Below are 19,116 nucleotides of genomic sequence, written 5' to 3'. Positions count from 1 at the left end.
GAAAAAAAAGTCAGAATTGCAGAGCTGCATTTTTTTTACTTCAAAAAAAAAAATATTCACTGTGTACATTTGAATCAGCTACTGATAGTGAACTACTTAAAAGTCCTTAAACTCAGATATGACTAGTATAAACAAGTTGGGAGACAGATTTCTGAACAGAATTTTGGGGATATTTATTCTATTCTCTAATTTTTTGTAAATAAAATAGAAAATTTAGTGTCTATTACTAAACAAAAGTAACTCACAAGAAACTCAAGGTGTCCCAGTAAAGAATCCCATAGGAACTAATGCCCACAGAGAAGAAATACAAGTTAGAATAATTCAACTGCCATCAATCTATAGGAAGAAACCCCAGAAAGAGAGAAAGAACTCTTGAAAACATTGATGTATTTCAAGAAGTTGAGATTATAAATTGAGTTGTAAAGTATGAGGGATCAGTTTTATATTCTACAAAGTAAGATTTTGTTGGATGAACAGATAAAGATATGGTATATATACAATGGAATAGTACTCAGCTACAAAAAGAATGAAATCTTGCCATTTGCAACAACAGAATGCATTTAGAGGGTATTATATGCTAAGTGAAACAAGTCACAAACTTCCAAGTATAAAATAAGACATGTGAATACAATATAGAGTATAGAAAATACAGTTAATAATATTTTAATAACTGTATGATGACAGAGGATAGCTAGGTTTAGTGTGGCAATCACTTCCTAATGTATTTAAATGTACATTACTATATTGTATGTTGAAACTAATATTGTAAATCAACTATACTTTAAAAATTGTTTATATATATGCATAGGGAAAGGTCTGTAAATTAAAAAATAATCTGTAAACAGTGATTATTTCCTAGGACTCCACTACAGAGTAATTTTGCTTTCTACTTTGTGTTATTTCTTTGTTATATATTTTATATATACTTTATAGATATCTAAGTTATTTGTTTTATGATTAGCATAAGCTATACTTTTAACTATAAAAATAAAACTGAATTTTCAAATAACTAAAAATGAGATTATTAGAAAAAAATTAAAAATTCTACAAATTAATAGACATTCAGAGTCACATTTATGCATTCAGAATGAAACTCAACAGAAACATTCCCAACAATTCTGGCTTATCTCTCTATTCATATTTTCTACCTTAATATATTTTATTAAGTATTCTTTTATAGTATTTTAATTGTGAAAAACAGTAATAAAATATTAGAAAGGTGTTTGTGAGATAGTCTTCATAGGTACTCATATAACAGCCCGAAGGCCTGCCCTGAGGTGGACATGGGCTCTACGAACCCTGGCTGTGTGTACTCTCAGCTATAAGGAGTGGACGTGGGGCCAGACAAGGGTGGGCCCCAATGGACCTCGGCACCAGTGTGTACAGCCCTGGCAAGAACAAGCTGGGGGAAAGCAAGCCTCAGTGCCCACTTGTAGAATCCTGGGTATGTCTGGCCCTGACAATAGCCCAACGGGGGTCAAGATCATGCATTTGGAGGAAGACTAACATGCAAGCTAAAAATATATAGGGGCACCCTATAAAGATATATAGTGGTGGAGCAAGCACTCCTGATCTTGGAGTTGTGAGTTTGAGATCCATCTTGGTATAGTAATTACTTAAATAAAACTTTGAAAAAAAATGCATATATAGAATTGTAACTTTATAAGTTATATTTATATATATTACAAATAGAAGTTTTAAATATATAAATATATATGATACATGATATTTATATATAGCACAAAGTTCTGAGCTGGGATTTAACAATCCTGGATCCCCATCATTCCTCATCTTAATGACTGTAACACTTGGGGCAGCATATGTGCTGCATATTCCTGCACATTAGCTGAAGAAAATAAAATACAATGAGTGAGAAAGTCTAAGTGCATTCATTGCTGTTCTCCCAAAGAAAGTACCACTTGAAACCACAGTATTACCTTATGGAGATTGAAATTATCGTAGAGAGATGGAAATTCACCCAAAGAGGCATTTACTCCTACTTGACAAGCAAAAGAAAAAGCTATTATATTTTTATAAACTTAAGTCTTTTATTTAGTTTCCTTCCAAATTTCCACTAACAGGAAAATCAATAAATACCTTGGCCTTTTCTATTGACATGTCAAATTCTGACATTTTATTTGAATGTTAACATAAAATAATGTTCTAGTAGTTTATAGGAATACAGGTCTAGTGCTACACGATATTAATTAATGTAAAAAAAAAAAAGCCTAAGTATGATTTTTACCTTATGCCCTGGGACATTATCTGACAAGGAATTATTCTTAAATTTCATAAGGAAAGGAAACAAAGAAACACAAATATGGATTAAACAAGTAGATGAGGGCAGCCCCAGTGGCCCAGTGGTTTAGCCCCGCCGTTGGCCCAGGGTGTGATCCTGGGGACCCCGGATCGAGTCCCACGTCAGGCTCCCTGCATGGAGCCTGCTTCTCCCTCTGCCTCTCTCTCTCTCTCTCTCTCTCTCTCTGTCTCTCATGAATAAGTAAATAAAATCTTAAAAAAAAAAAAAAGAAACAAGTAGATGAGAACATCCCTTACACGTTTTCTCCCCAAGATTTTATTTATTTGAGAGAGAGAGCATGTGCAAGCAGAGGGAGGGGCAGAGGGAAAGAATCTCAAGCACACTCCCCACTAAGTGTGGAGCTTGACTCAGTGCTCTATCTCATGACCCTGAGATGACGCTTAATGAACTGAGCCACCCAGGGGCCCCTCAGCCTCGGAATCTTAATATAGAACTCCAGTAACATCCTACAAAGAAAGGACTTAACCTATCTGCCATGCCCAATCTAAATTAAAACTCAACCTTAGTAAACACTACAGAATATCCTGTTTCTTTTCAAAGGGCCTTCTAAACACTTTCAAAAATGTATTCAGATGAATTTTTAATTATACTACTAGCTTTTTTTATTGTCAGCAAATGCTGCTTCAAATTAAGAATCTATAAATTTCTGTTAAAAATTTTATATGTGCGGGATAGGATGCTTAGGTGGTTCAGTGGTTGAGCGTCTGCCTTTGGCTCCGGTCATGATCCCGGAGACCCAAGACTGAGTCCCAGGATCAAGTCCCACATCAGGCTCCCTGCATGGAGCCTGCTTCTCCCTCTGCTTCTCTCTCTCTTTGCCTCTCTCATGAATAAATAAAATCTTAAAAAGAAATTTAAATGTGCTTACTGTATGATTTGATTTATATGAAAATCTAGAACAAGCCAAATTTGTGGGAAAAAATTATCAGAAGAGTTGTTGCTTCTAGGGCTGTAGGGGTAGGGACTGAGAAGGAACACAAGGATACCTCAAGATGATGGTTAACATTTTCTACCTTCATAAGGGGTTTGAGTTACACAGAGGTATGCACTACCTGTCAAAACTTATCCAATGGTACAATTAAAGTTTGTGCGTGTCATTGCATATAGATTTTAGCTAAAAAGAAAAAAACATTGAACTGTAAATATGGAAACATTGAACCATAATTAGTACTATGCATGTTTAACTATTTAGGAAGAAATCTTTGAAATGCATCAAGAAGTTAAGATGATTGAAGGCTGGATAAATACATGATAAATCAAGTATAGTAATTGTAATCAGAATCTAGGTGCTTGGTATACATGTGTTCACTATAAACTTCAACATTGTTATGTTTCAACATTTCCATAATAAAACATTTTCTTGCATAAACCAAAAATAAGATGACATATATAAATACTCTCTAAATAGTTTATTGTCCATTAATTCTAATGTGTTTTTACCAAATTAAAAGAAAAAAAATCAAGTAAATTTAAATGTAAACTCGAGTTAACCAATCTATATATTGACTATTATTAGATAAACTCTGATTAAATATAGCATGTGAAGAATTTTCTGTGCAACCTTAATGGTAAATAAAGGGCAGGCCTTACTTGAATTCAACCTCTTTCTTCACCAAACCCTTCCTTAGTCCCCCTACTTAAGTGAGATTATAATCAACAACTGAATTCTACCTTTCCTTTCACTCTTAACAGAATGAAAAAAAAGAAAGAAAAAAAAGACACTGCTTAAATCTGGATCCTTAGGTCAGTCCAATAAAGTAATTAGTGATCTTTTTATTCCCCCACTCAATTTTTTACTTCAAGTTCTCTAATAAAAATACCGGCCACCAAGTTTTATAAACTAAAATTTATACATTGAAAATACTTCTCCTTGGGGCAGCTGGGTGGCTCAATGGTTAAGCATCTGCCTTTGGCTCAGGTCGTGATCCCAGAGCCCTGGGATCAAGTCCCGCATCGGGCTCCCTGCAGGGAGCCTGCTTCTCCCTCTGCCTGTGTCTCTGCCTCTCTGTGTGTGTCTCCCATGAATGAATAAAATAAAATCTTAAAAAAAAAAGAAAAAAGAAAATATTTCTCCTTGTCCAGTATAAACTGAAGTCAGAGTCAGCCAGCAGGGTTATGTCACATAAAGTATTTCTTATAAAAATGTATTTGTTGAAAATTCTTTAATGGTTCCTCTAAAATAATTAGGTACAAGAAAATATGATGCAACAATAACACATTTTTTCTAATATTCTGGGTCAATTTATTTTAAATTAGCTTACTTCAATATAATGAAATGGAAAATTACTACATTTAATAATATTTGTTTTTGTCTTATATTCACAAAACATTAATATTTGGAGAATGACTGCTGAACATACTTGGCCACTTATTTATCAAATGTCTATAATTCTGTTAAGGAAGGAATGCAAGTAAAAGTCATTTAGGAAAGTACATATTTGAAATAAGGAAAATATCTAAGATAATACTAAAACTTCCTGCCCTAACTCCAAATAGAAATCATTTTTAAAGATATTTGAATGATAAATAAATACAAGATTACTACTAAGAGTAACAACATTTAGTTTACTTTCTAAAATTATTACCATTTTTTCCTAAAAATACAGACTAGGAATCTTTTTTTTTTTTTTTTTAAGATTTTATTTATTTATTCATAGAGACACACACAGAGAGAGAGAGAGGCAGAGAGAGAAGCAGGCTCCATGCAGGGAGCCCGACATGGGACTCGATCCAAGGTCTCCAGGACCAAACCCCGGGCTGCAGGCAGCGCCAAACCACTGTGCCACTGGGGCTACCGCAGACTAGGAATCTTGAATTGACTTTCTCACTCATGAATTTTATTTCTACATGTGAATTTGAGAGGCTTATTGTTTAATTTTTATGTGGTAAAATTAGTTATTAAAATATATCAGATGTAATTCTAAAAATGATCAGACAAATTAAAACTTAATTTTTCTCTATTAAATTAGCTTTTGCTAGTTGATTTAAATTTAACTTAAATGATAATCTTTAGTTTAAATTAAATTTAGCTTTTGCTCAGTTATAAACAGTTTTTTCACAAATATCCTAAGAAAAACTTTTAAGCATGAAAATTTCTGAAAGCTTCTACTTACTATAACCACCCATCATCAGACTATAATTCATCTACTTTCTTTCATTAACTTTTAAAGAAAAGTCAAAATGTTAAGCTTAACATTTAGTTGAACTGTGTAGTATCATATAACACCTACCATGCCAGAACTGAGAGATAACCAATAACATTAACCATTTTTAGAACTGGATTCTCAGATGAAATCACAAGAACTACTGGTAGGTCCATATCTCAACAATTCAAGCACTGAGGGCCAAAATATACAAAGCAATGAGCTACTGGCACAAAATGAAAAACATATCCAAAAAGCTGTGAACAATTCTAGTTAATTTATTTGATGAGAACTTTAGCATATCTCCAGAGGATAACATACAATAATCAATGAGATAGAAAAGATAACATAGTAACAAATCTAAGACAAAAAAAGGGGGGGGGGAGGAGGGAAGCCTCATTAATCTGAAATAAAAATGTATAATTTCCTAAAATAATAATTCTATAAAATCTAAACCCCACAATGAGAGATTAAGAGAATTCTAGAAACAGATAAAGATTTAAGAGGTTTTGAAATTCATGATGAATTATTAAAGGAAATACACTAATTTTATTTATTTATTTATTTTTTTAGGGAGAGAGCATGCAGGTGCATGTGAGCGAGGTGGGAGGGATGGGGAGTGGGAGAGAAAGAATCTCAAGCAGGCTCCATGCCCAGCACAGAGCCCAACCCAAGGGTTGGGGGGACTCAATCACACAATCCTGATCATGACCTGAGGTGTAATCAAGAAGAGGTAGGATGCTTAACAATTTAGCCACCCAGGCACCCCAGAAATAAATTTAAACCTAATATTGAACAATCACACTTGTATTCTTTAGCTCATTTTTGGAGACTATATCCTGAGTTGTGCAAATCACAGATTTGATCCAATTTGGCAATTCTCATAAATTATTATTTGCCATATCTCTTATAAAGTGCACTGAATACTTCATGTTTCTAGTACCCTGAGTATTTTTCCTCCTCACTTGTCTGGGATTAAATTGGACTATGGTTTATAATGGGCTCAAGGATGGTATTTTTTAATTACTCGAGTAATATTAATTTAAACTTTAGTAATATTAATTTTCTAAATTAGTTGATTTGAAAGAACATCCTACTTCAAGCCTCTCTGTGGCATTACCACACAATAAAGAATGGCTTATTTTGTGCCCCAGATAAAAATGTGTTATAAAACAGATTACAATGCATCTTCAGTGTCTAGCTGCTCTGGTGTTTGACATTTTAAATAGGAAGGTATGAATACTGACATCAAATTTGTTGAGTAAAATTAAAACAAAGGCCAAACAAGAAAACATAATTCACAAGGAATATTAAATTATTACACACTTTTAAAATGAAAGTAGGAAGTAAAAAAAAAAAAAAAAAAAAAGCCCTAAAATTTACCATTAGATTTTTTTCTTTCTTTAAAAATATTTTAAGTAATCTCTATACACAATGTGGGGTTCAAACTCACAATCCAGAGATCAAGAGTCCCATGCTCCACAGAGTCAGCCCAGCCAGGCTCCCCACCTCAAAAATCAGTTACATTTTTTCTTAATTGAAATTGTTTCTAATGTATAACAAGTCAAACATACAGAATATAAACACTGTCAAGATATTATTACCACACAGTTTTCCTGTTTCAGGACACTCTAGAAACAAAAGTTCCTGTCATGAGTACCACATCCTAATGGGAGAGACAGGTACTGGGTTTTAATCTGAGATCCAATACTTGTTGTGTGCCAGTGGATGAGTGAGTCGCTTAATGTTTCCGGATTCTTAGTTTTCTCCCTGCCTTTTCTTCATCATAAAATTATTTAAAAACCCACAGTTAATATATAACATGCTTTTAAAACTCTACATAGCTATAAAGTGTTATTTCACTTCCGGAACTAATAGAGATGTTTAATAAAGATTAGCACTGATTCAAGAATCACATATGACCCATAAAAAAGATTTCAATTCTGTTCAGTGCTACCAAAAAGAGGCTTTTCCTTGAGGCAATTACCCTGTTTCGGTGGTTCCCAAAGCTGGTTGCTCAGACTGATGTTTAAGAATCACTGCTACTAAAAAGGTTTCATCTCTGAGATTAAATTCAGACAACCCAAGAGAAACTCTGCAAGGCAGGCAACATTTCTCTATTCGAAAATCAGACCCAGAGTAGAAAGGGATGAAAAATGATTAGCACCCAGGAAATGACATTACTTCCTACCCGAGAGTTTAACTACTATCCAAACTGATCTTCCACCTTTCATCCTATGCCAATATGCTCAAACACAATCATCCACAGATATTAACCTTTTCCCCTGATTAGACAATAAGGCTGGAAAATTTACTTAGATTTTATTATTCCCAGAAGCAGAATAAACTACAACAATGAGATTCAACACAGCCTTTAACATAAAGATTTATAATAGAAAACAAGGGCAATTACCAAAAATTAAAAGAACAGCTAGCTCTGTTATAGCACAAGATAAGCGAGTTTACTAAGAAATGTGTTTTTTAATTAATTCACCATATACTATCTCTCACAGGTTAATAATACTCTCAGTCTGTTTTGAATAAACTAGAATGTTCTAAGCACTGTGAAAATAAAGGAAAACCTCACTAAAATGAGTTAAGAGGCCAGAAGGGGAAACCCTCATAGCCTATAGCTAGTCATCAATTGCAGACCCCAACAGAAAGAGAGGAAGAAAGATTTTCACCTTGCCCAGCAACAGCCCAGCCAATAAGAGACTGTCATAACTCAGCCAATGAGAAGCCACTACACTTTGGTTTACTCCCATGGACTTTTGTTTATAACAAGCCCTTCCCAACTTTCCCCTTTCAGCTGTACAAGGCTATTCTCCTTTGTTCTCCAGATCTGCCTATGGTTTTGCCATATCTTGCTTGTCTTGAGTTTTAATTCTTCACTATTCCCAAATAAAACCCATTTTTGCTGATAAAATAACTGACAGTTTTATCTCTAAGGTCAACAACACTGATAAACAGCTAAAATTTCTTTTACCTAAGAACCTCCCAAGCTTGAAGAAAAACATAACTTCATATTCATCTATTCCCGTTTCTCTCTCCCCTTAGCACATTTTTCTTGAGAAATGTTACCATAACATTACCTCTGCAATAACCTTGCCAAAAAGATTTAGTCTAAATCTAATCTTGAGGAAATAAACAAAGGACATTCTGCAAAACAACTATCCTGGGTACTTAACTATTACAACAGAATGAGCAACCACAAAAGGCTGGGGAGCTGTTCTGGATTAAAGGAGCCTAAAGAGAAATGACAGGTAGATGCAATATGCAGTTCTTTATCAGAAACAACATCAGAAAAAGGGACACTATTAGCTATAAAGGAAAGGACATTGTTGGGACAACTGGGAAAATTATACCATATTAACTTTTCAAGTGTGAATAATAAGTTTATGTGGCTGTTATGTTAAAAAAAAAAAAAAGCCCCTTTCCTTAAGAGATACATAGTACTTAGTTTAGAGGTACCATGTCATGAGATATGCAATTATTCTCAAATGGTTCAGGAAAAAGTTGTGTGTGCCTGTGTGTGTGAACAGAGAAGGAGAGACTAAGAAAATGTGAAAAAAATGTTAACTATTCAAACTCAGTCAAGGACACTCAGGGACTCACTTTACTAGTCTTGTTAGTTTTTCGAATGTTTGAAATTTTCAAAGAAGAAACCGATGAAGAAACAAAATGTTACTCACTAGTTGTTTGACTTTGACTGTCTGGGGAACACCAGCTGGCTGTGAAAGGATAGGACCCGGCTGTGCAAGTTTGATTTGGACTGGGGCAACGACGGCCTTGTCAGATGTGGTCCCAGGAGACGTAACAACAGGTTTCACAGACGGAAGACAGAGAGCTGTTCCTGAGGTTTCTCCAAATGTTACTGATGGAAGGGCCAGTGTGACTGCTGCCCCAGAGACAACTGGCTTTTCAGGTTGAAGTGAGACTGCTGTAACTGTGTTCTGTATAGATGTCACAAGTGGTTTTGGAGTCTGAAGCAAAACAGTTCCAGTTGTTGTTCCTCCTGGTACAGCAGCTGGACCCACAGAATGAAGTGTCACAACTCCAGTTTTTGCTCCCCCTGGACCAGCAAGTGGATTCAGAGTTGGCACTGACACAGTACTGGGTGTTGTTGCTCCAGAAACAATGACGGGTTTTTCTGACTGGATTGAACAAACTGTTGTTGTCACCACGGGGGATGTTGTTGCCGTTGTGGTACAGGTAGCAATGACTACCTCATTAGAGGTCTGCTGAACACACTGCTGAATAAAGCTCTGGGAGTTGGGCATGAGTTGTCGTAAGGCAATCACACTTTTCTAGAAACAGGAGAGAAAAGAACCTGATAACTAAACAAATTAGCTGCTAGTAAAATAGAACTACTCTGTATCTCACAGCTTTACAACATAAATCAAAAGTATATCAGATACTTCAGTTGAGGAAATCTGGTATCACTTGGTAGTTATATCCTCCCAATATCCAGAATATAATCAATTTAATGCCCAAAAGTGCTTTATTTTTCAATATGAAACTATCTCTCCATATTAAACTTATTTTATATCCTCAACATCAATTTGGTAAAATAAAACACTGTGTCATACTTGTTTGTATTTACTTATGCTCCATAACTGATCATTAATAATTTTTGTATCAATAAGTTTATATGACAATAGAATCTAAACAAAAAAAGTTTTTGTTAAACAACTTTCAAACTTTGGATAGAAAGTCTTTAAATAAAAATAAAATGAATACAAAACAAAATGCAGACAAACAAGGTCGATTTCCTTAATTGAGCTAGAATATTTTCTGACGGGATTTTAAGTTGGTCTCTCTCCTTTTATCTTTCTAAAAGAGTAAAAGCAGTTTAAGTTAAAAAGTAGAAATCTTGCCTTTCATCCCTGGGGGTTTTGTTTCTTTTTATTTTTGAGTAAGGAGAAAAACTGGAAAAGGAGGTAGATAGTAGGTTATCTTCTGGTAAATTCAAAGGCTGTTTGGAAGCTTTCCCTGCTTTGACACAATTAAGTCAGACTGCCTTTATTTAAGAAGCAAAAGAGAACCACTGTTTTTCCTTTCCTTTTACTTGCTCCTTTACTTTTTTTATTAAAAAGGATTGAGAAGTTCTTCTCTGAAGGTTTTTTTTTTTTTAAAAGAGTTTATTTATTTGAGAAAGAGAAAGGTAGGAGGGGCAAGGGGAGAGGGAGAAGCAGACACCCCCCATGAGCAGAGAGCCTACTGCTTAATCACAGAACCCTGGAGATGATGACCTGAGCTGAAGGCAGACACTTAACTGAGCCACCCAGGCACCCTCCTCTCTGAAGGTTTTCAAATATGTATATAAATGGTAACAAAGGAAATTAAAAGCAGAGAGTCTCTCATGATCTTCATCCAAACTTTCAACATGGTAGAAAACAAACTGTTTTGGAGATACATGAATAAATGAAGTGATTTGATTAAATTTAGCTAGAAACCTAATATGAAGGGGTCCTGAGAAAAATACAATTGGAACAAATGTTAAAATAATTAGACTCAAAGAAACAATTACAAAAATGTATGTCTAAATTATCTCTTGGTTAGCCAGAATTAAGCTCAAATGCTTAAATGTCCAAAAGCTGTCAAAGATGAAGGGGAAAAAAATTCTCAAACAAATTGCAAGGCTTAATAGGTCCTTAGAAAATATATACAAAGTACAAAAAATTTGTGGTGTAATATTTGGTAACTTAGAGGTGGTGTTACATAGTAAATAGAGTCAGATAGGATAAATTCTGGACCTGTGAGTTTGATTTAAAAAAAAAATTAGTAGATTTAAACAGTCTTTTATCTCTAAAAATGGAAAATACTATATCTAGCATCTAGTATTCTCAAAAGACTGATAAGAAAAATAAGTAAATTAAAATACAAATTAAAAGTAAAGTATCTAGCAAAGCACAGGATGCATAATAAGAACTTGATTTTCTCCCTTCTCCCTCACAATATCTTCAGTGAGTATGAAATATAGATAAATTCAAGAGTTGTCAATGCCATGTAGACAACTTATAGCTCACAAAACTTTTGCACTGAAAGGGACCCAAGAAGAACTGCTTCTAACTTCTTAATCAAGAGGGCCAACCAAAAACAAGGCACTAGTCATTTGATATTAGGTATTATGCTGAACCTTCAACCTCCCTTTCATCAGACCAAGTCTCTTCTAGGTAAAACATTCTCAGTTTCTTCAACCACATTTTATATCACCTGATTGGCACCCTTCTAATCAATGTGCTCACCCTCCTAGTGACAGTTTCCACTATTTTAATATCCCTCTGAAAATATGGTGCTCATTTCCCTTCCCATTCTTCTTTTATGAGGCAGCCAAAAGGAGTCTTTCACTGTGGCACCTCTTTGTGGCACCTCTTTCATCTCCCCTAGACAATTAAACCAAATAGTTCTTTTTTTTTTTTTTTAAAGATTTATTTATGAGAGAGAGAGAGAGAGCGCACACACACACATGTACATGAGTGGGAAAGGGAGGGGGCGGGAGATAGAATCCTGAGTAGACTCCATTCACACTGAGTCTGACTTGGGCTCAATCTTCTAAAAACCGAGATCATGACCTGGGCTGAAAGCAAGAGTCAGACATCAACCGAATGTGCCACCCAGGTGCCCCTAAACCAATTATTTATAAGGCAATTCCTCATTCCATTATTTCAAAATTTATGGGATGACTCTGTGTTCAATATAATTCCAGTTCTTTAATGACTTAAATTTTCAATTTGATTCCTCTTCAGTTTCTGAGTATCCAAAAAAAAAATCTGATAGTCTCATTATCAAAGTTACTGCTCTATGTCAAAATCCTATTTAATTCAACAAATCTTAGAAAGGAATATGCCTATTAACAGTATAAATCAATTTTTAAACTAAGAGCTTTCCCACTAAATTTGGCATTATTTACTATTTTTAGGAGAGTATGAGTCATTAGGTCAAAGCAAAAGGCCCTATCTTAAAGGAAAAGTCAAGACCCCCTTGAAGATGTAAGCTTTACCAATATAATCATTAAGTTATGTTCATGAATGATGTTACTTCTGTTTTCCCAAAGTGTTCCAATCCAAAGAATGTGGATTATGAATGTTCCTAATCTTAACAGATTACAACATTAAGAGCTTTCTCCTACACTGTTAGAATCTTTACATGGCTATCATATTGAAATATTCAGATTTCTAATTATTTTTAAAAATTATTTTAAGGTAATTTAACCTAAATAATTTCTTCAAAGTAACATATAACTTTACCTTAAGAAAAGGAACTAGGTGAGGCTGAGGTGAAGACTTGAGTTCAACATACAGTTGCCTAGTAAATTCTTCTGCTTCAATTTTTGCATCCTAAGGAACAGGAGAAAGAAAAATATTTTTAGGTTTACAAATATTTTAAAAGAGAAAAGGTGTGCATTTCATGATTGATTTAAGGAGGTAAAAGGCCTACTTGTGCTGTGAAAACTGTAAGATGTTAATGAAAAAAACTGAAGAGGACACAACTAAATGTAAACATATACTATATTCATGGACTGAAACATGCATACTGTTAAAATGTCCATACTATACAATGCAATCTAGAGTTTCAATGCAATCTCTATCAAAATACCAACAGCACATTTCACAGAACTAGTACCAATAATCCTAAAACTTGTGTGCAACCACAAAAGACCCCAAACAGCTAAAGAAATCTTGAGAAAGAACAAAGCTGGAAATATCATAATCCCAGATTTCCAACTATACTACAAAGCTATAGTATAATTAAAACAGTATTGGACTGACACAAAAACAGACAAGGAGATCAATGGAATAGAGAGCTAAAAAATAAAGCCACAGTTATATGGTCAATTAATCTACTACAAAGGAGGCAAGAATATACAATGAGGGAAAAGATAGTCTCTTCAATCAACGGTATTAGGTAAAATGGACAGCTATATGGCAAAGGAATGAAATTGGACCACGTTCTTAAACCATACCCAAAAATAAACTCAAGATGGATTAAAGACATAAATGTGAGACCTAAAACCATAAAACTCCTAAAAGAAAACATAGGTGGTAACCTCTAGGCATCAGCCTTAGCAATATTTTCCTGGATATATGTTCTCAGGCAAAGGGAACAAAATAAAAAACAAACTACTGAGATTACATCAAATTAAAAAGCGCCTGCAGAGTAAAGGAAACCATCAACAAAACAAAAAGGCAACTTACTGAATAGGGAGAAGATATCTGCAAATGTATATCTGATAAGGGGTTAATATCGAAAATATATAAAGAATTCATACAATCCCATTACCAAAAATAATCTGATTAAAAATATTAAAAAATAGACTGAGGACCTGAATAGACATTTCTCCAAAGACGACTTAGGATGGCCAACAAACACATGAAAAGCTGCTCAACATCACCAGTCATCAGGGAAATGCAAATCAAACCCACATCAGTCAATGGACTGAGCCACCCAGGCACTCCTACCTCACACCAGTCAAAATGGCTAATATCAAAAAGACAAGAAATAAGTGTTGGCAAGGATGTAGAGAAAAGGAAACCCTTGTGCACTTTTGGCAGGAATGTAAATTGGTGCAATCACTATAGCAAAGAGTATGAAGGTTTCTCAAAAATTAAAAAATTGAAGTAACACAATGGCTATGTGTTATTATATTATAGTTATATTTCCAATGAAATATTAGCCATAAAATAGAATGAGATCTTGCCATTTGCAATATGGATGGACTTAGAGAGTATTATGCCAAGAGAAATAAGTCAGAGAAAGACAAATACTATAAGATTTCATATATGTAGAATTTAAAAAATACAAACAAAAACAGATACGACACAGAGAACAAACCGATGAGGAATGAGGGGATGGACGAAATGGGTGAAGGGTCAAATAAGGGAAAACTTCCAGCTATAAGATAAAATCAGAGGGATGAAAATAAAGCATAGGAAATATAGCCAGTAAGCCAGTAACATTTTATGGTGATAGATGGGGTAACCATACTTTGTGGTATTTTGTAAGATATATAATTGCCGGATCACTATGTTCTACACCTGAAAGTAACAAAATATTGTATGTCAACTTCAATCAAAAATTAAAAATATTGGGGGATTCCTGGGTGCCTCAGCGGTTTGGTGCCTGCCTTCGGCCCAGGGCGTGATCCTGGAGTCCTGGGATCGAGTCCTGGGATTGAGTCCCACATTGGGCTCCCTGCATGGAGCCTGCTTCTCCCTCTGCTTGTGTCTCTACCCCTCTCTCTCTCTCTGTCTCTGTGTGTCTCTCATGAATGAATAAATAAAATCTTTAAAAAAAATTAAAAATATAAGTTTTTAAAAATGCTTGAATGTTAAATACTTGTTTATACGACTTATAATTTTAAATGCCTAAAATAGTTTTCCCAGGTGGAAAAAGAACCATTTCAAATACGCTCTACTTCTAACAAATTACAGGTAGGAAAAAAGAAAAACAACCCAGTAGTAAAGAAGGTATTTTAATATTTGTAAATTATACTTGTTTTCCTTACTATATTTGAAATATACACATTTTCTGCTGGGAAAAAGTGACCATTTTTGTACAAAAAATACCCCAAATTCTCATTAGATAATCAGAGAAGTCTGTAGATTTTAGTAGTTCAAAAAAATCCAAATTTGAATTTGTCTATTATACCCTCAGCATATTTCTTAAGCATATAATATGGAATATTTGTTTTTTTTTATAATATGGAATATTTGTTAATTTCCCCCCTTCATCTGCTTTAATGTATCTAAGCAATTTACCTGAAAGAGGATATAAAAAATGAATGATGTATAATTTGATCCTAAAAACCACAGCATCTTGGAACTTGGAACTCAAAGATCATCACATTTATTACTCTTCTCATCTTATAGAAAAGAAAACTTAAGAAAGTTAACTTACTTCCACAGGTTCCGTTGGGATTTATAGAACTAAATTTCATGATTTGCTGATAGCCTGGCTTTCTGTATTTGCAGTTCTACTAACAATTTTTTATTTGACCAAATAGTAAACCTTCTCTTCATGGCCCTTTTATTTAAAAAAAAAAAGTTTTTTTCGGGGCACTTAAGTGGCTCAGTTGGTTAAGCATCCGCCTCTAGCTCAGGCCATGATCCCAGGGTCCTGGGATCCAGCCCTGAATTGGGCTCCTTGATCAGCAGGAAGCCTGCTTCTCCCTCTCCCTCTGCTTCTCCCCCTACTTATGCACTTCCTCTCTCTGTAAAATAAATAAATAAAATGAAATAAAAAGATAAAATAATTATTTGAAGATTTATTTATTTGTTTTAGAGAGAAACAGAACACACGTGGTGGGGGCAGAGGGAGGGAGAGAGAGAGAGAGAGAGAGAGAGAGAGAGAATCCTCAAGCAGACTTTCTATTGAGTGTGGAGCCTGATACAAGGCTCGATCCTAGGACCCTGAGATCATGGTCTGAGCCAAAATCAAGAGTCAGACCATCAACTGAGCCACCCAGGCACCATTCTACAAGGCCCTTTTTAAGCCAAAGTAACAAAAAATAATATATAATAGATTTACTTGTTTCACATTTGCTATCTATCATTACAAATTAAGAAACAAAAGCTTATCGAAAAACCCATCTAAAACAAACCTCATTTAGGGCAGCCCAGGTGGCTCAGCGGTTTAGCGCCTTCAGCCCAGGGCCTGATCCTGGAGACCCGGGATCAAGTCCCATGGTCAGGTTCCCTGCATAGAGCCTGCTTCTCCCTCTGCCTGTGTCTCTGCCTCTCTCTCTGTGTCTCTAATGAATAAATGAATAAAATCTTTAAAAAAATAAAATAAACCTCATTTATAGGTAAGTATCATTTAAAACATGTTCTACAAATTCTTACAGAATTTAAGCTTCCATAAATACTAACTTACCAAAAGTTGTTCCACCAGTTTCTTCACGTTCTGCCCCATTTCTGGGGACTGTGATCCACTACAAGCTAGTTTTATTAACATTGCAAGGAAGTTCTTACACTTCTTCACATTTTCTAGCATTGCCTAAATAGAGAAATATAAACAAACAGAAATGTTAGCTGGAAAACAGAATTCAAGAAAATTTGTAAAGAGCTGTATTCATATAAGGTAGAAGGTGGAGCTTACCGGAGAAAGACTTGTCTGAGTAGTTGCTGAGTTCTCTGCTTTAAGACTGGGCTCATTAGATGGGGCAGCTGATGCTCCCAAACTTGAAGGCTTCAGGGTAGTTACAGAATTCAAGGGCTTTACAGAAGTAACTGTGACAACACTGGTTGGCACAGCTACAGACTGAAATTAAAAGTAGTGCACATTTAGATATGTATTACTATGATATGTATCACAGCGGGTGCCTCTTTTCACATTTACCAGACTACAAATGGATCCTGACATCTTTTCTTTCACGTTATGCTCTACTAGTCTAAGGCAATGGAACACTGTTGTAAGAGCTCCAAACTTCAGTAGATCTGGGTTTCATTCTCATCTACCTTCCTACTTTTCACTGACACCTAAAGAGTGTTTACCTCAAGCAAGTTACTTACCTTGCTAATCCTTTGATTCCTGTCTGTAAAAAAATCTGTAAAAAAAAAAATCAAGGCTAGAAATGGTACCTCCCTACTTTCCTGGAGTTGTTTGCAAAAAAACAGTACCACGTGCATGGTCCTCGAGACACAATATTGAAGCGCCAGAGTGGCTCAGTCAGTTAAGTATCTGCCTTTAGCTCAAGTCTTGATCTCAAGGTCCTGAGACCGAGCCTCACATCAGGCTCCCTGCTCAGCGGGAGTCTGCTTCTCCCTCTCTATCTCTGCCTCTATCCCCTGCTTATACTCTAAGATAAATACATAAAATCTTGGGGAAAAAACCCAAAACACATTATTAATACTTCTCTAAGAATAATTTGAAATAGTAAGTCTTTATATGAAAATATAGAATACCTGTTCCATAATTTTTTTAACTATAAAGCAGAGAGATCTACTGACCACCTTATATTCAGACAAGCTGCTTTTATGTAGACTATTAATAGAGTAAGCACAATGAATATTACAAACTGTAGTATCTTATTTTCATGCTGAAAAGAATTTTGGTTTTTTCTTCAACCTTCTATCGAAATGAAGTGATTATAGCACCACCTGCAGGATACAAAGTTTAATACAACAGGCAGTAATTTAGAAAACTATACTGAGATAAAGCAACAATCTTATTTTAAAACAAACACTGAAAGTTACAGAACATGAGTCAAGTTTGAGGAGGTAGGGGAAACAACAGTATTTACAACTGACCCAGAAAACTGAACGCTGCATCATCATTTTAATTTAAATACTTATATTCTACAGGCATATAACAACCCAAAAAGGTCAGGCTGCAATCACCTTCAAGAAAATTTACTTTGGTAACAGTCACAATAAGTGAATTCAAATGTACACCAGAATTTCAAACTTTAGAAAAACTGGAGCATATATTAGATGAAGCATGCTTTAAGAGTAAAAGTGCGAAGAAGTTTAAAATCACTTGATTAATGAAGACAAGAATGAAGGATGAAATGTTAAGCAAAAAAAGTAAAATTAAAAATTGCCCCTTAGTAAAATATTATTAAGTATAAGTAGATCTCAAGGCAACAATGAAAATGAGTCTCTTTCCTATTCCTAGCCCCAGTCTTACTCTCCAAGGACAACTACGGTGCAGTTTCTCTGAATCCTTTTGGAGACTGTCTAATAAACTTTTTCAGGTTAATCTACAGTAATTAAACACTCTTTCTTCAGTGAATCTATATTTATACCCTGCCATTAACTCCTTGTACTACTATATTAAAGAAAGTATAATCTAAAACTTTAGCTGATGGTTATGATTACCTTTCTGGACCCTCAGGGAACCTCAGAGTTCCTCTCCCTTATGAGGCAAAATAAGACTCAATGAAACGTTAGCTGAGGAAAAGTATTCTATTTTTTTTGTGAACAGAGGAAGCATTTATGGCATTTCTACTTTCCTTACCAATATTTTACTGTCTCTAGTACAAAATCTGCCCTAATATAGCTACTGGCTGTATCTTACCAGATATCTGCACCTTCCATGCCAATTCTTCCTCTTCAGAGACACAAGGAGGTACACAATCCCAGTCTTACTCTATCTACATAATCCCACTTCAGTAATGGGTGGACCACCCTAAACTAATTCATAACTCCAGATATGGTAGCCCAGCCCATTCTATTTCCATGCTTTGCAAGACCACACCGGCACTGACTGTGAATGTCTGGGGGGCATGACCTAGAAGCTGGCAGTCTAGTAAAGTATTAGAACATCCTAAAAAAAAAAAAAAAAAAAAAAAAAAAAAAGAACATCCTGCAGAAGGCACAGGCAAAGTGCAAATGCAGAGGCAATAAATCCTCAATGAAGTTGGAATTCCATCCTCCAAGATTCAGTGTAAACTGCATCAAAAAAATTCTTTATGGTACTATGTCTCCAATAGGACAAATACATGAAAACCAAGGAACTGAGGAGTAGAGGGATGAAGGCAACCACTTATCATCATTCCTACAGACACAATGGGGGACCCTGTGTTTCCCATTTCTGTCCAAAGGGGGCACCAGAGGACACAGCAAGAGTTCCCATAAACTAGACACTATGGCTGCCTCCTGGGCACTTCAGGTTTCTTTGTCCAGGAACAGCAGTAAAGAATCATTCACA

General features: G+C 35.1%; 1 protein-coding gene across 1 annotated transcript in view; it reads right to left on the bottom strand.

Annotated features, from left to right (window-relative positions):
* Window positions 1–19,116, bottom strand: part of TAF4B (TATA-box binding protein associated factor 4b) — a 126,009-nt gene that overhangs the window by 87,859 nt on the left and 19,034 nt on the right. The window contains exons 4-7 of the mRNA XM_041726875.1: window positions 16,564–16,725; window positions 16,339–16,461; window positions 12,714–12,803; window positions 9,156–9,770 (exon numbers count right to left, since the gene is read on the bottom strand). Of these exons, the coding sequence (XP_041582809.1) occupies window positions 9,156–9,770; window positions 12,714–12,803; window positions 16,339–16,461; window positions 16,564–16,725 (990 nt within the window). The remainder of the gene's footprint in view (window positions 1–9,155; window positions 9,771–12,713; window positions 12,804–16,338; window positions 16,462–16,563; window positions 16,726–19,116) is intronic.

The sequence above is a fragment of the Vulpes lagopus genome, chromosome 1, assembly GCF_018345385.1.
Source record: "Vulpes lagopus strain Blue_001 chromosome 1, ASM1834538v1, whole genome shotgun sequence".
NCBI classification, from domain to species: domain Eukaryota; kingdom Metazoa; phylum Chordata; class Mammalia; order Carnivora; family Canidae; genus Vulpes; species Vulpes lagopus.
Note: the sequence above shows the minus strand (reverse complement) of the source record. Positions and strands in the feature narration are given on the sequence as shown.